Source organism: Leopardus geoffroyi, chromosome B3, assembly GCF_018350155.1.
Source record: "Leopardus geoffroyi isolate Oge1 chromosome B3, O.geoffroyi_Oge1_pat1.0, whole genome shotgun sequence".
NCBI classification, from domain to species: Eukaryota; Metazoa; Chordata; class Mammalia; order Carnivora; family Felidae; genus Leopardus; species Leopardus geoffroyi.
In genome coordinates this window covers 41,020,535-41,041,063 of record NC_059337.1, presented here as the reverse complement: position 1 = coordinate 41,041,063, position 20,529 = coordinate 41,020,535, and the positions used below count along the sequence as shown (strand labels likewise).

Below are 20,529 nucleotides of genomic sequence, written 5' to 3'. Positions count from 1 at the left end.
TGCCTAAGACTAGCCTGCATCGTCTGCCCCTTGATACAGAGGGCACAATAATTTAATGCAGCTTCAATGGCCAGTGGATATGGAGCTAAACTGAGACAAATGAATCCCCCACAAAATATGATTGCAATTTTAGCAGGATCTCATGATGCTGCCAATGAAGGATTAAGGATTCTCTCCATCCCATACCCCCATCCCCACGCAGCTACCCGGAGCAAGCAGAAGGAGCCCTGACTCTTAATAAGTACTGTGAGCCTAGATCCCCTGACTGTTATCAACACAGCCCACGTTTCATTCAGAGGGGAACAGCGCCACAGCCCAGGAGTTGACCATTGGCAAGCATATGGCTGCAGGGTCCTCGGCTTAGCTACTGAGACCGCTGCTGCCGTGCCAAACAAGGTTAGAGGACTAGCCCTGTGTACGGTGGAGGTTGGGGTCTGCTCCCTTCATCCGCCCTCCACGTGTTGCCCCCTGGACAATAGCCACAGCTCCAGCACAGCCCTAGGCCCAAGCATCCCCTCCTTACTCCTGTCTGTGGAATAGGAAGCGGCTCTTGCTGAGGCATGACTAAGTCCAGAAGGGGGTGATGAGGGCTGTGGCATAGCTGGTACATAAGACATGTCCTTTCCAGGAAGCTGACACATGGGAAATGAGAATGTGAGGGCCAGAAGGTGTGGATGAGTCAAAGATGCCAGATGGTGGAGGGGAGTCAAGCTGCAAACTTGTTGGACCCTTGAAAGGAAAGCTTTTCGGAGAAAACTCTGTCTGGTTCTCTTGCCTAAATCTCTGGGTTTAATGCCAGGGCTGTTCATATGAACATAAAGAACTGGTGCTTACTTCCCATTCTCCTAAGTTCTCCACTGTAGCTAAGATTCTCTCCTTTTTCAGCCAGGCTCCTTGGTATTTCAACACCCAATGGACAAGTTGTTAAAAATTTGGAGAAGGTTTCTTAGAATGTAGAAATAGACATTTATACAAGCAATGATAGCCTTTACCCATATCTGAATGAATCAAACATGAAAATTTTGGAAATAGGACCTTCTTAAGAGGGTCTTTAAAAAGACTTTCTGAAGATGGGGTGCCTGGGTGGCTCAGTCGGTTAAGCATCCGACTTCAGTTCAGGTCATGATCTCACAGTCTGTGAGTTCGAGCCCCACATCAGGCTCCGTGCTGACAGCTCAGAGCCTGGAGCCTGCTTCGGATTCTGTGTCTCCCTCTCTCTCTGCCCCTCCCCCACTAGCACTCTGTCTCTGTCTCTCAAAAATAAATAACATTAAAAAAAATTAAAAAAAAAAAAAAAAAAAGACTTTCCGAAGGTATCAATGACATTTATGAAACACTATTTTTTTCAAGTTTATTTATGTACTCTCTCCCCTCAACATAGGGCTTGAACTCAGGACCCCGAGGTCAAGAACCGCATGCTCTTCTGACTGAGCCAGCCATGAGTCCTGTAAAATACTAAATGGGTATGAATATAGTCACTAAACAAAGTGGCATGTGAATCTGGAGACTGAATAAATTCTTTGAAATAAAAATGACCAATGCTTCTGATTGTTTAAGACAGTCCTCTCCCCAGAGAAGATTTCAAGAAAAAAAAATGATCTTTTTTCTATTATATATGCTTTAGAAAATGAACATTTTCCAAGTTGAAAGTCCTGATATTAATATTAAACAAGGCAAATTAAAACTCATGGGAGCACCAGTATTATACCGGAGTTCCCTATTCCCTGTTAACCATGATTTTCAGAGACATCATTAACATTTAAGTCAATTTCTATTCTTTTTTTTTTTTTTGGAGGATGCTAAAATGAGGATTTTGTATTTTTAGTAGGTAAGAGCAATCACAAAGAAGTCTGAAATACTGTTTTGGTCCCTTTGAAACTACACTACTCACTTCTCTTTTACCTCCTTCGAGGCAAGTCCTAAGAACTAGTGTCTGCTCACAAGCACATCATAATCTGACTGCTGAGGCACATCATGCTGAATCTGCCTGACTGGAGGGCAATGTGCACTACGGTTTAGAGCCCCGGATTAATTTTTGCTAGTTACTGTAGTTAAAGCTTCGGCAGCTTTTCACAGTTCTACCCAAAAGGAAACAGGCCCCACCATCTGCTTTTCGATTCTTTGGTTTCTGTGGTGACTACCAGCAATAGGACCTATTAAGCTGGGTCAGACCCCAGACCAAGCCCACCTACTAACTCCACACAAATGTCTAACTCTCCAAAGAGAAGGAAGGTGAGTGATGAACCTTTCTTGTGTCGTAAATATTCTTCTAGTTGATTCTTTGATTGGATGACCAGAAATTCTTAGCATGCTGGAGTCAGAATCAATCCAGTCTCCCTACCCACAAGCCACCAAGTGCTCTTTCTCTAGACCTCTGAGCCATTACCGTTCCCACACTGCTCTCTTGCTATGTCCTGGCTCTCTCCCCTTTTGCTATTTCATTGCCAGGCTTCTCTTCTTTGGTGTACTTTTACATTCTTCCCTTGCTCTAATACCTGGCTCAAGACCCACAGTATCCATGAAGTCTTTCTTGACCATTCCTGTCCATAGTGACCTCTTGAGGGACAATAACAAGTCTCCTGGAGACCTACTTGTCTTTTCCAGTATATATGTCTTATCTCTACAGCTAGACAGCACCTAAACTTTACGGAGTACCTAAGCTAGATGGTATCTAAGCTCTTGGGTAACCTACGCTTTTGGGGAACCCCCTAGAGTCCCAAGCAGAGTTGGAGGAGCACACAGTGGACCCTGTATTTGCAGTCAGGATTATGTGAGTGACATCTCACAGGAAAAAAATAGACTATGACAAGGTCAGATTACACAGACATGTTTGCTAGATAAATAGGTCAAAGGTACTCCCCAGTACCATAAGACTACAAATTCTATTTCCATAAAACCTGACTTATCTTCCATATATCCCTATTCCTGGGGAAGCCCCATAGGCAACTTGGCTTAGACCAATGGGGCTCAGAAACTGGTGTCCAACCTAGTCACTGAAGACAAATAGAAACAAGGTAAACACAGAGTCCAGGAGGCTGTTATCACCACATAGAATATGACCCCATGCATGCAGACACTGTGGGGAAATTATAATTCCAGACTGCAACAGACCAACCAGTTCAGGAGCACCTGGAAGGTCACAGGCAACGTCTAAGAAGAAAGCTGGGGAGAGGGCTCTTTCTTGTATCAAGAATGTACTTGACTGAATGCAGATTCTTTAGGGCTCCCCCTTCCACTCAAGGAACCTTTTCCAGGAGTGGAAGAGAAGGGCTCCAATATCTCATTAGCCAGGTCAGCCCTTGGCCCACTAAATGTACTCTTACAGGGCAAAGAAAAGAAAAGAAGAGAAAAGAAAAGACAATAAACGAAAAACAAACAGAAACCCCCAAAACAACAACAAAATGTCCATTTCTCCCCCCAAGAAGGAGCTCTTTTGGAGACTCATTCTACAGAAGGAAGAACCAGTTGAATCAAAAGAAAAGTCACAGATTTTTCCGAAGCAGCCAGTTAGAGACCAAACCACAGAATGGGAGATCATCTGGTGATAACTGACCTTGGGGTTGTGAAGAATAATCTAAACAACTGACAGAGTAACCTTGTCCTCCTGCCTCTGTCCCTCTCTGTCTGATAATATCTGGTCTATTAATTTGGGAGACAATTCACTCGGCTAAAAATAGAAAGATAATTTTGGATACTGGGGATATTGTTCTGACAGGAGGAGACAGCAATGAGATGGGTTTGAAAGGAAAGAAGGAACAGATTAATTCCTGGGTGTAGGCCTGCCCCATCCCCACCTTGTGGATCTAGTTCCCCAGTCTGGGTGGTTATGGCACAAGGCGGCGTATGGAAGCCATTCAGTGTTCCTAAGGCATTTTGTTTGGCTTTGCCAATCCCAGCCTAGTCTGGTCCGCTCCCCTAGCATGTGGACTGGAGAGAGGGACTCACCACAGGTTGAGCATTTTCAGGCAGCTATAGAGTGTGTAAAGAGAAAAACACAGAAAGGAAGAGAGAGAAAGAGAGAGATATTAGTCCACAGAGGTGAGATGGAAGCGACTCCCTGTGAGCCATGCAAACATGCAGTATGTGTTGGTGTTTCGTTTCTTCCTCTGTCGAGGTAGGGTGAGTAGGCCCAGGTCACTTGGCCCCCACCCTAAGATGGAAGGGGCAGGTGCCTGATAGAAGCATTGAGGAGGGAACTGGATCTCAGTGAGGGGTAAGGTAGAACAGAAAGAGTTGGTGGGAGCCCCACAGCGGGTTTTCCTGGGCAATTTCCGGGAAGATAGCACAAGAAAGAGGAAATGATTCTGCCTGTAAGAATTCAATCAAGCACCAAGTGAGCCATTTTGGTTCCCACACAAAGTCTTACTGTGCAATGTTAAGCTGACCTTCCAACTATTCTGAGGGAAAGACAAGTCCCTAGCCTTTCTATAAGTCCAACATGCCTAACCAAAGCACCTGGCTGGCAGTTAGCTCTTCCTCTAGAGGAGGGAAAAGGCTTCAGCAACACTTTATTTTAGTAGGAGATGAATCAGAGCAAGGAGGGTCACTGCTCTGGACTAAGGTATAACTGCCAGAGAAGGGCCAAAAATCCCATTCTTGTTAATTCTCAGGAGAAACGAGGTCCACATTTTCTAAGTTATAGCTAAAGTCAGTGAGTAAGCAAAAACTCCATAACAAAAATCAACCAAAAAGCTGCCTTGCCTTACCAATTATATTTAAACAAGGACATGTGTCCCACAGCCAGAAGAAAAGGGCAGTTAGATGTTCACTTTGTAGAAAGAACAAAAACCAAGACCCTGTTACTTTTCTCCTCCTTTATATAAAACAAGCTGGGTGAATCAAATGCTTGGAAATGAAGGTTTCACTTATCTCCTCAGTCTCTGGTTGAATCTTAATATAGGCAACAGCTCTCTTTTTCCCACAAGCAGGCTGCATGGACAAATGGCATCACAGCTGCGTGCAATGAGGGGTTGTTTGGGACGACTCGTGCTTCTCTAGCTGTGACTTCTTCCCATGAAAATGAGCAGGTGGATTGATGGCTACCCCCTCCTTTCCTCCAAAACACATAGAAGGCCAAGAAAAAAAACACATGGCCCTGCCAGACAGTTCCCTAGGCAAGATGGATTGGTAGCTCATGAAATCACTAGGGGAATCAGCACACAAAATGCCCTAAGCTTTGAGCTTCTGGAGGACATCTGGTCAAATACACTTGCTCCCTTCTGGTCCATACATTTCAGAAGGCCCAAACCTAGAACTGGTGGCAGTCACAGTAGTCCTTTTTACTGAATGGGGAGACTCTGAACTCTCTTTATCCTAGAGTTTGGATCATACCAGAATAGAAGTCACCACATTGAAATCTCTTTGTGTGAACAGCCCCCTATTTTACACACAGGACACAAACACCACACTCACATACACAATCAGTGTACACATTTACCGAAGTCAAATGAGAGAAATGGGTTCAAAAGATAAACCTGTATAAGGCAAACGATAAGAACAAAACTCTTTGAATCTTGGTATTCACAGTACACTATTAAATCCAGAGCTAAACTTCTAGCCTTCAAAGTAATAGCCACAACATGAATTGGGAGTGAGGTAGGTGGGAATGGGTACAGCCATCTTTCAAGCCCAGACAATGTATGAATCAGAATGTGCCTAGTGCCCTGTTTCCCGACCTTGGCCACACATTTGAATCACCTGACTTTTAAAATTTCCTGATGCTCAAGCCATAATCCTAAATAAACCAGAATCTCTGGGGACAGGATTCAGGCATTTGCATTTTCTATCATACCCGGGTGTTTCCAAAGTGCAGCCAAGGTTGAGAACACTGTGGATAAGAAGTACCATACTGTTTACTTTGGAGAATGAAGTTTTGTCATGGAAGCTGAAGAAACACTGTGAGTACCATTAAAATCTCCAAGGTCCCTGAGAATAGGGAGCATGTTTCCTTACTAAAAATGCTTTCCTCCCAGGATTAAAAACTCTCCCTGCCTTTCTTACTTACCAGAGCCCTATATAAACCAGGAGAGGAGCACCTAAAGCTGCCTATAGTCATCAGGGACTGAGTGACTCGTGCCTGTGAGAGATCATCCAAGTCGTCCTTGGGTGCTTTTTATCTACTGGGTAGGAATCCTCAAAGGATTCCTGTCCTTTCCAAGGAAAGGACCTCTTGGAAGCAAAGTGAACTCATCATATAGATGGGCAGGACAGCAGAGGGGTGGGTGGGGGTGGGGGGACAACCATAGAAAGTATAACTGGAGGGAAGAATGCAGGTCTTGACTGGCCTCCCACCACCTTACTCCCAGAGATGTAAGCATGTTCTGGCTTGTATTGAGGCCATCTGGGGGCTCAAGAGAGCACCTAGGACACAGGTATCACTATTAATATGTCGTCTGCCTCTGACAGGACCGGGATAGCCTGAATATTCTCATTACAGGAAAGGTCGTCTGTATCAGGCTTGGCAGCAGTTACTGATTTGTAAAGGACTTCTCTCTCCCTACCTCATGTCTTCTTGGGAGTTTAAATCTGGATCGGAATTTGGGATGGGGCAAAAAGGGGAAGAAGTGATAGAAACGCTGCTTCTGCAGCAGAATTGGCAATCATTTCCTGTTATACTCTATATGCTAAGAGTTTAACCACACGCTATGCAGAGAGCACCTGGGGGCTGGTGGTACAGGCAGGGCAACACGTTCACAGGCAAGAGAGGCAGAAAAGGAAGTAGAGTCACCTCCTCCCCATCTTGGGAACATTGTGATTTCCTCTCCTCCCAAGACTCTTTTACTCACAGGTGTAGAGACTATCTTGCCTAACTTATTGGAGTCTCTCGGAATCCAGAATCATTTTAAGTGAGAACAAAATGGCCCTGAAGCCCTCGCTCTAGGGCTGTGCATGCAGAGTTGTTAGCCAAGAACCAGAAATCAAATGCTGTTCAGTGTGGCCCCATGATTTACATAAGCAGATTGTTTTCTGTATCCCGGAGGGACCCAAGAGGCTCATGACTACTATCTGTTCTAGCTCTTATACCATGATTCTTTTGGTTCACTAGGCCTTTTGCCTGATGTGGACTAGAACAATGTGATGGTCTTCCCAGAAATCACAGCTAAAGAAGGGCAGAAGCAGCCTTAGGGTACCATGCAAAAAATAAAATGGTCAAAGGAAGAAAGCTGAGGACACAAGCATGAGGAATCCAGTCTGAGATGAGCAGCACATGGAGAAGAAGAGACAAAGAAGATTTTTCAACCTAGGACTCAAGAGCCCCCTCGAAAGATGAACGTACTTAGCTTCCTCGACTACCTCCACCTCGGCGTGAGCTGTGATTGGTGCATTGGAGTGGGCTCCTGTGGGGTCATCGACATTCAGCTCTCCATTGGTTGAGCTAACCACCTGAAACAGAAAGACGGAGTGTGATAGACACCATGGCAATAGGGGCTTCCTGCCAGCACCAGAGAGGGTCTCTAAGGGAGTTTTAGTCTGCAGTTTAGGTACTGACCAGGCAGTGTCTGGAATGCTGGTTTTCCTGGGCTGAGGGTCCAAATGTCCTAATTTAGGTAAGGTTCCCAGCCCCACATCATGTGAGAACACAAAATGCAATGATGTAATCCTGTAAGAACTTCCACACCGAATGCCTACTCTGTGTCAGTGCTCAGCTACACTGTGTGTAAATTTAATCTTCACAAAAAGCCTATGGAATAGGTCATATCACTCTCTTTAATTCTACTTCTCCCAGTTTATTATGCTATAATTATAAATAGACTCAGGGATGATGCTGAAAAAAAGTTCTAAAAAGGAAATCAAGAATGGGCATTAGAGATTATAAGCAATCACACTTCCCTTCAGAAATTTCTTCATGGCTTTGATCACTGGTTTGAAGTCACTCAAATAACAAGACTGCCACATCCTCTCTGGTGAGAGGACAAACAGTAAGGAAACACTCTTCCTTGGAAGACCAGTCTTATTTCAACAACCTTTATTTCAGGTTCAGTGTCATCCCATTTCTCACTGAAGGCTCACACTCCTGTCATCTGGTTAATATAGACCCGATCAGGCTTCTCTTGCTTGTGCAGCTGCTTCTGTCACCTGGTTTCATTTCCAGCACATGATTCCTGTTTATGTGGGTGCTGGGGAGTGGGAAAAGGGACCCCGCTGGACAAACCTCTCTGCTGTTAAAGACCTTGGCTGAAACATGAGAGAGAACCACAAAATAGGATGAATGGTTCGGATATCATATGCTCTTGGATAAGTAACTTCAGCTATTTGAGACTGTTTCTTACAGGTGGATGTGAAAATTATAGAAGCAAATGTAGGAGACAGTATCTGGTACAATACCTGGCACACAACAGTGGAGGTAGCACAGCAAGTAAGGAACGGGCTCTAGATTTAGGCAACCCTGAGTCTGAACCCTAGCTCCACCACTTACTTGCTGTGGGTCCTTGGGCAAGATCCTCAGTCTTTCTGTGCCTGAGCTTCCTAATCCACAAAATGGGGAACCAGTGCTGCTTACCTAATAGGGTTACCGTGCAGACAATCCACAGAAAGTGCTTAGCCCAGTGCCATGGTACATGGTAATGGCTCAGCAAGTGTTCATACTACTGTTACTCTCCCTCCATTAATGTTTATTCTTACCCCCCTTTAGATCTGGGGTCCTCACCAGCAGCTAATTTGAAGAAAAAAAAAAATTTCCTGTGCAGTCATAAAGAGGAAGGCAGGAGGGTATGTTTAGTATAAGGGATCTTTGGGGGTATTTACTCAAAGAATAAAGGGCACACAAGGTAAACACTACTTACTAGCAGTCTCTCCTTACCATTATTTCTAAGCCAGAAATATGTATTGTTCTTATTAAGAATACATGCTTAAAAAAAATTAAAACAATGCTGTATGGTTAGTCAAAGAAACCTACAACATTACATGTGGACTTACCCTAGGAATCTGCTAGTGATCAAATTTAGCACCTCTGATTAATGGAACCACTCAACCTTATTTTTCTCCTGACATAAAAAAATACTATATAACATTATGTAATATTCTTGCCCAAAACAAGTTTTATCTGAACTTCTGGTATGATGGAAAAAGACTGACAAACCTAAAATGTAGGACATTCTATAGGAAACAAGCCTGGATTCTTAAAAACTTTACTTTTTCCCTTTAAATACAGGGGTGACTGTTACAGATGAGTAGATTAAGCAACTAAGAGATTGAAAGAGACTAAAGGGGCATAACAACTAAATGCAAACCTTCATTAGATCCCAGACCCTATAAAATTAATCTTGAGGACAATTGGAAATGCGATATGAATTGTGTATTAGATATTACAGAATTATTATTCTATTTTTTAGGTATGACAATAGTGTTGTTGGTGACATGAGAGAATGTCTTTGTTCTTAGGACATGCCAACTAAAGCATTTTGAGATAAAATACAATGATGTTTACAATTTACTTTCAAACACTTTCGCACACACTCTCCCTCTGCCACCCCCATACTACTACCACAGAATTAAATATGACAAAACCTTAATAATCATTAATTGAGGTCAGGGATTTACATGGGTTCATTGGACCACCACCACCATCACCAACTTCTCCATAAATTTGAAAATTTCAAAATGAGAAGGAAAAATACCAGCAAAAACAAAATTTGAGGAGTGAAGGTTTACAGATTAGAGAAGGACAGCTCCTCATGCTAGTGCTGTCCTAGTAACCTCTTCAGGCTACATTTATTTCTTGGGGCACGTCCTGGCTGAACACTGGTGGTCACGCTGGTAAATGTATTCTGCGAGCACAAGGGCTAGAGAAGAAAGCATCGTAAGTTTCTTAAAGAACAATTCCGGAGCTAGATAAGATGTTAAAGAAAATGTCTTGGCCTCAATGGATACAAATAAAGCAGGAGTCAGATCACTGCTGACTACTTGGTGACTTTGGGTCAGGGTGCCTGTCCACAGTATTTCAAGTGTCTCAAGCTCTCTAACTTCTCCTTGCTACAAATTGTCACTTGGCCTATAAGCAATATCCTTGGGCAATCTAAGAAAGAAGAGGTGATCTACATTTTATACACCAGACGTCTTACCTGTTATCAGTGAGTACCTGGTCACTAACTTCTAACTATAACTAAAATATGCTTGCGAATCAGTGGCTACTTATTTAGGTCTTTAGAGCATTCACTTTAGGCTGGAGGTAGTCTGTCAAACCACTGAACAGCTACCTAGATGTGCAATGGAACAAATGCTAGTGTAGGTGACCAAAGAGCCGGATTCCAGGCCTTGCCATACCGTCAGCCTCCTCTGGTTTCTAATTCTGTAAGACCAAGCCAACAACCTTGGTCCCACCTACTTCATAATTACTATGGCAAGTTAAAAATAATGATGTTGAAGAAAGCAATTTGAAAATTTGTAAAAAACAAAAAGACCAAATCCCCAAATCAAAACACCCTTATGAATGCAATAAATTATTAGTGTTTTAAGCAGTATCATTTTTATACCTTTCCTACTGAATTTTTAGTATAACTTCATTAAAAAATAAGCTTATTTGTGTGCCTGGAATACTGAAAGTTAATTTGTTGTAATCACTATCAAAATTAATCCCACATTCTTCTGGCTATCTCACATAAGACCAAAGTAATTAATATCATAAGGAACTACCCATGGAAGGAACTAAGGTGAAGTGCTATTTTGAACTTTAGTCCTTCATATTGGTAACATCTCTTTGAATAAGTAATTTAATATTTTAAATAAAAAATTTGAAAAAAAATTTGATTTAGTAAGTCCCATTTTTCAAAACATTACTATGAAGAAAAGTGAGAGCTATATACCAAAGGGAACAGTACTTTAGCTGACAGTCAACATTTCAATCCTTCTTCTACAACGAACATATTTGGTACTTCTGTACTTCAGCTTCCCTATATATAAAATGGGAATAATACTGACCTCAACAAGAATTGTAAATAATTTAAAATTATAAAGATTTGAGCAAAGTAAATATTAGTTAAAAGTTAAATGTCATCCTTAAGTCTCATGCCTTTGCTTGGCCCTGGAGATTTCTAGATATTTCATATACATTTTCATTTAAACAATTCTGGAGTCATCTTTTTGAAAGAGAAAAATATACTGCCTTAATTGAATTTAGATCTTCCACATGTGGAAGACCTGTGGAAACAGTGGAAGGATGGGAAGCACGGTGGGGGGGGGGGGGTCTGCAAATGAAACAGGTTAGAACGGGAGTGTCCACGTGCCTTCTCAGAGCAAACTCTTCTCATCTTGGTGCTCTGTACTCCCTACCAGGTTTGTGGTGTGTACAGGTCATCCGGATAGGCTAAGCATGGTTTGAACACATTACCTTTGGAAAGTGAGACAACTCGAAAATACGTGGGCATCTGCTGCGCCAGAAAAAAGTAGGACTGATTTGGTTTGCAAAAAGCATAGCCTTTCTGAGTTTACAAAAACCGGGGCTACAATTAAAGAGGCAGATGCAGTGAGGAGCAGCAGAGCCTAATGTAATATTAGGGAAACGGCACACTTGCCTGTCCCCTATCCAAGTGTCAAGGAAGCTGGCAGAACTTAGTTTACAGGGAGTACAGGCAGGTTGCATTTTCCAAAAGTGCTGTCAGAGACTCTACGTGACTCAATTCTAAAGAGACCCCCTTACAGTGGACAGTAGGAAACACTGTCCAAATGGGTACCTCTGTGTTCTGGGAACACAAATCTAGTTAACTAAACTGTCTAGATATGCCTGATTATGAGGTATTTTCCTTTTAAAAATTATTTAATCTTTGTATTTTCCCCTAGTTACAAAGTAAGCATGTTTATTGTTAAAAAAAAAAAAAAAAGAGTATTAAAAAAGACTACATAAGAAAGTGCAGGTTTCCCATGATGAAATCACTTGGACATGGCTAGTGGGAAATTCAGTATATCTTCCTTGAGAACAAGGGCATGCAAATCATTTACATAAAAAGATACCTAGTAAATATTTTAGGTTTTTTGGACTATACAGTCTGTGTGGAAACTACTCAACTCTGCCACTGGACATAAAGGTGGACATATACAACATATAAACAAATGAATGTGTTTATGTCCTAATAAAACTTTATAAAAATAGGCAGAGGGTGGGATTTAGCCCACTGGCTGTGTTTGCCTCCCCTACTCTACATTGCTTTTTTTTTTTTCTCATTCTGCATAAACTAACATATATGTATGCTATTCCTCTTATATATATATTTGCATATGTATGTGAAAATAAGTAAAAATGGGGCCAAATTTCATATATCATTTTACAACTTGCTTTTTCGACAACACATCTTGGACATTTCCCATAATACCAGAGATCTCTATTCACTGTACGGGAGTATTATGTTAGTTAATGCCTAATTAATGAACATTTAGTTGCCTCAGATTTTCTGGTATTAGAAACAAATGGCAACATGGGGCGCCTGGGTGGCTCCACTGGTTTAGTGTGGGACTTCAGCTCAGGTCATGATCTCACAGTTCATGGGTTCCAGCCCCACATCGGGCTCTGTGCCAACAGTTTCGAGCTTGGAGCCTGCTTCAGATTCTGTGTCTCCCTCTCTCTCTGCCCTTCCCCTGCTTACACTCTGTCTCTCTCTCTCAAAAATAAATAAACATTAAAAAAATGCTTAAAAAAAAAAGAAACAAGTGGCAATATTCTAAACTGCAGCATCGAATACAATACCTACATGCCACATGTGGCCACTGAGAACTAAAAATGTAGCTAGTCCAAACAGAGATGTTCTGTAAGGGTAAAATACACACTAGATTTCTTTCTTTTCTCTTTCTTTCTTCTTCCTTTCTTTCTTTCTTTCTTTCTTTCTTTCTTTCTTTCTTTCTTTCTTTCTTTCTTCTTTTCTTTCTTTCTTTCTTTAACATTTATTTTTGAGAGAGAGAGAGAGAAATAGAGCATGATTAGGTGAGGAGCAGAGAGACAGAGACACAGAATCTGAAGCAGACTCCAGGCTCTGAGCTGTCAGCACAGAGCCTGACACAGGGCTCGAACTCACAGACTGCGAGATCATGACCTGGGCCGAAGTTGGACGCTTAACCGACTAAGCCACCCAGGCGCCCCCACACTAGATTTCTAACACTCCATAAAAAAAGTAAAATATCTTAGAATCTTTTTGAAGATTTTATTTTTTTTTTACTACTTTTAAAAATATTTATTTTTGGGAGAGTGCAAGCGGGATAGGGGCAGAAAGAGGGGACAGAGGATCCGAAGCAGGCTCCGCATGGACAGGCTGACAGCAGCAAGCCCAATATGGGTCTCAAACTCACAAACCCCAAGATCATGACCTGAGCTGATGCTCAACTGACTGAGCCATCCAGATGACCTTTAAGATTTTATTTTTAAGTAATCTCTACACCCAACTCGAGGTTCGAATTTACAACCCTGAGATCAAGTCTCATGCTCTACTGACTAAGCCAGCCAGGTACCCCCTCATAAATATTTTTAATACTGACTATACATTGAATTATTTTAAATTGGGTTAAAATATATTATTAAAATTACTATCACCTGATTATGTTTACCTTTTCAACGTTTATTTATTTTTGGGGGACAGAGAGAGACAGAGCATGAACGGGGGAGGGGCAGAGAGAGAGGGAGACACAGAATCGGAAAGAGGCTCCAGGCTCTGAGCTGTCAGTCCAGAGCCTGATGCGGGGCTCGAACTCACGGACCGCGAGATCGTGACCTGGCTGAAGTCGGACGCTTAACCGACTGCGCCACCCAGGCGCCCCATGTTTACCTTTTCAATGTGATTACTAGAAAATCTGAAATCACAAACGATTGATGTCCTGTTTAGCAGCACTGTTCTAGAATATGTATCTTCAGTATCTGTGCATTTCTGAGGAATATTTATCTGAAACTGGATTCGCTGAATCAAAAAGTGTAGATATTTGATTTGAAAAGATAGTGCCGAAGAATTCTCTAAAATAGCTGTAATTCACATTTCAACAATAGCAGATGGATAGGCTCTTAAATTTATAATTTACTACAAATGTGATAGATGAAAACTGATATGTATGTGTGTGTGTGTGTGTGTGTGTGTGTGTCTGTCTATGTATTTTTTAAGTTGCTAGGTTTTGTTTAAATCAGACTTCTATGAACACATTGCATAAAGAAGCACATATTTCTACAAGGATCATTAGGAAAACAGCAGTCTCTTTCCCCTATTCCACCATTTCACCTCCTTTACAACTGATTCTTTTATTTTACCTCCACATCTCTGAATTGCATGCATCTTGATTCTTCATTTTTAGGCATATATTCACCTTTTTCATCCTTCTAGTTCCATTATAGTTTTTTTTTTTTTTTTTCCAACGTTTATTTATTTTTGGGACAGAGAGAGAGACAGAGCATGAACGGGGGAGGGGCAGAGAGAGAGGGAGACACAGAATCGGAAACAGGCTCCAGCTCTGAGCCATCAGCCCAGAGCCTGACGCGGGGCTCGAACTCACGGACCGCGAGATCGTGACCTGGCTGAAGTCGGACGCTTAACCGACTGCGCCACCCAGGCGCCCCGACCATTATAGTTTTTTTAAAAACTTTATTTATTTAATCTCTATACCCAACATGGGACTTGAACTCATGACCCTGAGATTAAGAATCTGCATGCTCTTCTGACTGAGGCAGCCAGGTGCCCCTTTCATTACACTTTATACTGTAATTTTAACTAGATCAATTCTTAGTTTTACACTATGACTATTAAAAACTATAGCTGTACCATGAAGTATAAACCATGGTTCTTTACTTCCCTGTATCATTTCCTTTTTTCCTTGGAGTTAATTATCTTTTAAATTTTATTTACTTATTTAATGTTTATTTATTTTTGAGAGAGAGAGAGAGAGAGAGACAGAGACAGAGTGCAAGTGGAGGAGGCGCAGAGAGTGAGAGAGACATAGAATCTGAAGCTGTCAGCACAGAACCCAGTGTGGGGCTGGAACTCACAGACTGCAAGATCATGACCCGAGCTGGAGTTGGAAGCTTAACCGGCTGAGCTACCAACCTGCCGCTAAAATTTATTTTTACTTAGGTTTTTATGTATTAGTTGTAATCATTAATTCTAACCAAACTCTGTCATTTATCTCCCCAGCTGCTTTCAAGATATTCTGACAAATTGGTATCCTAGTCATTTCATCATCTTGGTAAAATTGTTCTCAAGGCCCCCTGAACACCTGTGTTTGGGACAGGCTATCCTCTTCTACTGGTGCACTGCTGTCTTTCTGGGATCGCCTAACTTTACCATTGTACTGGGGAGTCCCTTCACTTCTTTCATGTGTCAGATCTTATTTCCTGGATCCCATATATTCCTCTTCGTTGGTTTATTCACTCATTTTCACAGTGCACAAGGGTACACGAGAAGTAAAATTTTTAAGAGCACAAATTTTTGAAAACAGCTTTTTTCTATATTCCAACCAGACTGACAGTTTGGCTGAGTATAGAATTCCACACTGGAAATAATTTTCTCTTAGAATTTTGAAAGCATTGTTCATTGCCTTCTAGCTTCCAGAACTGCTTATTCAGAAATTTGAAGCTACACTAATTCCTGATCCTTTCTTTGCATGTTGACTGTTTCTCTTTCTGGAAGCTCAAAAGATCTTCTCTTTGTCCTCCATGTTCTGAAATTTCACAATGATGTACCTTGGTGTGGTTCTATCATCCATTATGCTGGGCACTCAGTAGGCTCTTCTGACCTGGAAACAAGTCTTTATGAGTTCTGGGGAATTATTTTGTTAATGATTTCCTCTACCCCACTTTCTCTGTTCTCTCTCTGGAATTCCCATTATTAAGAAATTAGACCTCCTGAACTTTAAATCTTACATTGTTTGTATTATTTCATTTTTAAAATCATTTAAAATTTTTTTAATTGAAGTACAGTTGACATATATTAGTTTCAGGTGTATAGCATAGTGATTTAACAATGATCTACATTACAAAATGCTTACCACAATAAGTATACTGCCCTCTGTCGCCATACAGTTATTATATGATTAAAAATTTTTTTTTTAAATCTCTGTGCCCAATGTGGGACTCAAACTTATGAGCCGCATGCTCTACTGACAGCCAACCAGGTGCCCTCAAAGTTATTACATTATTGGCTATATTCCCTGTGCTGTGTTTTTCATCCCTTTGACTTACTTATTTTCTAATGGGAAGTTTGTACCTTTTTATTTATTTTTTATTTAAATCAATGTCAGTTAACATACATAATAATAACATAATAATGATTTCATGAATAGGATTTAGTGATTCATCGCTTACATATAATACCCAGTGCTCATTCCAACAAGGGCCCTCCTTAATGCCCATTGCCCATTTAGCCCATCCCCCTGCCCAACATCCCACCAGCAACCCTCAGTTTGTTCTCTGTATTTAAGAGTCTCTTATGGTTTGTCTCCCTCTCTGTTTTTATTTTATTTTTGCTTCCTTTCCCCTACGCTCATGTTTCTTTCTTAAATACCACATGAGCGAAATCATATATTTGTCTTTTGCTTAGCATAATACACTCTAGTTCCATCCACAATGTTGCAAATGGCAAGATTTCATTCTTTTAGATTGCCAAGTAATATTCCATTATAATACCACATCTTCTTTATCCATTCGTCAGTCGATGGGGATTTGAACTCTTTCCATACTTTGGCTATTGTTGACAGTGCCCCTTCAAATCAGCATTTTTGTATCCTTTGGATAAATACCTAGTAGTACAATTGCTGGGTTGCAGGGTAATTCTGTTTTTAATTTTTTGAGGAACCTCCATACTGTCTTCCAGGGTGGCTGCACCAGGTTGCATTCCCACCAGCAGTGCAAAAGGGTTCCTCTTTCTTTGCATCCTCGCCAACATCTGTTGTTGCCTAAATTGTTCATTTCAGCCATTCTGACAGGTGTAAAGTGGTATCTCATTGTGGTTTTGAGTTCTATTTCCCTGATGATGAGTGATGTTGAGCATCTTTCCATGTGTCTGTTGGATGTCTTATTTGGGAAAGTGTCTATTCATGTCTTTGCCCATTTCTTCACTGAATTGTTTTTTGGGTATTGAGTTTGGAAGTTTATACCTCTTAATCCTCTTCACCTTTTTGCCTCCCCTCTGGCAACTATCAATTTGTTCTCATATTTATAAGTCTGCTTCTGGTTTGTGTGTTGTTTTTTTTTTTGATTCCGCAGATGAGTGAAATCATATGGTATTTGTCTTTCTCTGTGTGACATATTGCATTTATCACAAAAGCCTCTAGGTCCACCCATGTTGTCATAAATGGCAAGATTTCATTCTTTTTTATGGACGACTAATAGTGTAATGCATGTGTATGTGTGTGTGCATGCATGCACATGTGTGCACCACATCTTCTTTATCCATTCATCTATCGATAGACTCTTGGGGTTGCTTCCATACCTTGGGTAATGTAAATAATGCTTCAATAAACATAGAGGTGCACATACCTTTTTCAGTAAGTGTTTTCATCTTCTTTGGACAAATATCCAGAAGTGGAATTACTAGGTTGCATGGTAGTTCTTTTTTTTTTTTTTTCTGAGAAATGTTTTCTACCATTTTAACCTCCATCTTTTTTCTGGGAGCCTTCCTTATAACTCTATCTTCCAAACTCTTCAGTTTTAAAGTTTTTATTATGTTTTTAGTTTCCAAGAGCTCTGTTTTTTCTTTTTCTTTTTAATTTGTTCTTACAATGTTCCTTTTTAAAATAGCATCCTATCCTTACTTCATAGTTGCAATATCTTCTGTCTGTGGGGATATTGATAATGAAGTTTTTGTTGTTGTTGTTACTGTTGTTGTTTGCTTCAGTCCCTTTTTTATTAAAGGCTTTCCTCAGAAATCTGATAATCCTCCATCTGCTGCCTATACTTAAAAGTGAGAGACTGCAGGGGTACCTGGGTGGCTCAGTTGGTTAAGCATCTCTCTCTTGATTTTGGCTCAGGTCCTGATCTCATGGTCAGTGAGTTCAAGCTCTGCATCAGGTGCCATGCTAGCAGTGTGGAGCCTGCTTGGGATTCAATCTCTCTCACTCTCTGTCCCTCTCTTGTTCGCTCTCTCTCAAAGTTAAAAAAATAAACTTAAAAATAATTACACAAGTGGGAGACTGCAAAGACTACAGTCTTAAGTATTTAAGTATGGATCACACATTCATTTAGTGTCTGTACCTTTTCTTCAGGATAGCACCCCTCCCTCAAAATGTGCCTCATTTCCTCTTATCCACAGCCCCTCTATTTTGCCCTTAGCAAAGAATAAGTCTTTGGTCTTTGCTGGGGTGGGAGAGAGCATCTAGGGTTCTGTGGCTTCCTAGAACACAGACTTTTTTTTACCTAGATGTTCCTGTTTTTCTGATTTTTTTTTTGTTTTTTTCTACAGAACCACAGCTGTCTCCTGACTTCCTGTGAATAACACGATCTTCAGTGCATCACTTCATATAAAAAAGCATATGCTAGACAATCAAGCCTATCAAAATGCATTTCTACATGTAAAAGGTTTGTCTATCCCTTTATATGATTTGGTAGCTCTGAGTTCACCTGTGTGCCCCAACTGGTGGTGTCACTTAATAGTATGAAAGATGTATTTGAGTTAAGATTATTAAAACAGTGACATATAAGAAAAGTAAAGAGACACAAGATATTCTTATGTACTAGAGACAACAGAGCTTCAAAATAGTCCAAATGAAATCAGAAATAATTCCCCAAGACCACACTTCTTCCAGAAAGAAAAAAGAAACAGCCCAACCTCTTGGGTACGCATTCAAAAATGGTTGGTTTGGACCAATTAGCATTCTCATGTTACATGCTAAGGCACATATCATCATGAAATGAGCTACATATGCAGTCCTCTATCCAAAAAATACTTACTTTATACATTTCAAGTCTTTAAAATTCACATACTTGACACTAACATACTTGTACCTTGACGTTATTTTTACAGTTTATCACGAGTTGTATCAAGGTTGTAGGACAAGTTTAACCAGAAATCAGTATCAGAAACCACAGAGATGTTTCTTAGTCAATGACAACCAACAATCATCTCATCCAGGGATTCTTCCAAGTCTACTTAGGCAGAAAATTAGCACACAGATATTCAGTTAACTATAGAAACAGCTCAACCTTGCAGTAAGTTTCCTTTTTAAAGGAACCAAAGTTTCAGAAGCAAGTCAACATTCCACCAGCCAAGCTGAGAAGGCCAAGAAAAGGCAATAAAGGCAGTAAGTACCTGCACTGATCCCCCATGGCGGTCTGCAGCCAAGTGAGACGTCAGGTACGAGGTATTGGTCTGCCGGCTGGGCTGGATTTCCCACTCTCCTCGGCGCTCTGATGATGCAGTCTGCTCAGGCATTAGGAAGCATGAGAGCAAGATATGGAAGGAAAGGTGAAGCAACAGCAAGCAATAACAAAATCAAGTACATTAGTGTCCCTGAGGGTTTTGTTTTCGTTTTGGATTTTAAACTAACAACCGCTGCAAAGCACTGGAAAAAAGTTAGCTTGGCTACATTCACTGCAGCCCAATGAGCCAACACATGACACTCTACAGCACACCATCCTCACCCAGACACAGAAAAACAATAATCACCAAAAGGGTGGGGGGGGGGGACCGCCAGGGAACCACCAAAAAGCTGGAATCAATTTTAGCTTCCATATTAGTAAAATTTCAGTAGCCACTAAGCAGACCAAATTCAGAATGTTAAGACTATTGGACAAAGGAACAATCATACTTACAAATCATTTCACTGATTAAAGATCTACCTAAATAGACAGTAGTCAATACAGAAAATTCCTAGCATTAGGAATCAAGATAATATGGCTTTTAGGGAGTTTACCACTCTCAACATAAACCTCCACAAGTCTTTCAAATACAATAAAATGAGCAGTGGCAGTGGCTGGAATATACTTTCTTATCTAAGAGAATGAAAAAAGTATCTCTTCAAAACAGGTTCACAGGTCAAGAACATGAAAAGATGGCGGGGCCAGGGAGGGGGGTGGCGGTGGGTAAGGCTACAATGTTTTCCTCCTTCCTCCAGCTAATGGCCTCTAGTCTGGAATTACAAATAGTTTTAGATAGGACTACTATGAATTATTTTCCTCGAGATATCAAAAGGCAGATCTTTCCCCCAGAAAAAGGAGGGCTTTCAGTCCAAAACCTTTTTGAGTTCTGCTTTCAGTTCTGCTGTCATTCAGGCTCTCTTCATTCCTTCTTTACCTGTTTTTTAGATCTCATACTATTCTGATCTTGCTCATTTGTGATTTTTGTTCTGAAGAATCTGTTTAGGTGCCTCTTCCCCTGTACCAGATGGCTGAGGAGGTGTTAACATCATGATGCTCAGCTGTAACAGTCCTAAGGCTCTACAAAATGAAAAATGAGGAGTTGGAGAGGCAGCCATGAGGGATTGGTAAATCAAATTTTAATTGCTGCTGATATACACAGCAGCAGGGGTTGGGATGTGATATTGCTGCTCTGCACGAAAACGAGCAAGGATGCAATAAATCTTAGAGATGTTCACAGCTATCAATGGTGCATTTTATAAAAAAGAAAAAGAAAGAAG

At 41.0% G+C, this 20,529-nt stretch overlaps 1 protein-coding gene across 10 annotated transcripts in view; it reads right to left on the bottom strand.

The window, feature by feature from the left end:
* Nucleotides 1-20,529, bottom strand: part of CSNK1G1 (casein kinase 1 gamma 1) — a 183,341-nt gene that overhangs the window by 6,328 nt on the left and 156,484 nt on the right. For 3 of the 10 annotated variants that reach the window (XM_045447920.1, XM_045447918.1, XM_045447919.1), the window contains exons 11-13: nucleotides 19,203-19,313; nucleotides 7,277-7,383; nucleotides 3,946-3,969 (exon numbers count right to left, since the gene is read on the bottom strand). In XM_045447920.1, the coding sequence (XP_045303876.1) occupies nucleotides 3,946-3,969; nucleotides 7,277-7,383; nucleotides 19,203-19,313 (242 nt within the window). Of the gene's footprint in view, nucleotides 1-3,945; nucleotides 3,970-7,276; nucleotides 7,384-19,202; nucleotides 19,314-20,186; nucleotides 20,330-20,529 lie in introns of those variants that run through there. The other 7 variants (XM_045447923.1, XM_045447922.1, XM_045447927.1 and 4 more) reach the window with 4 other exon arrangements.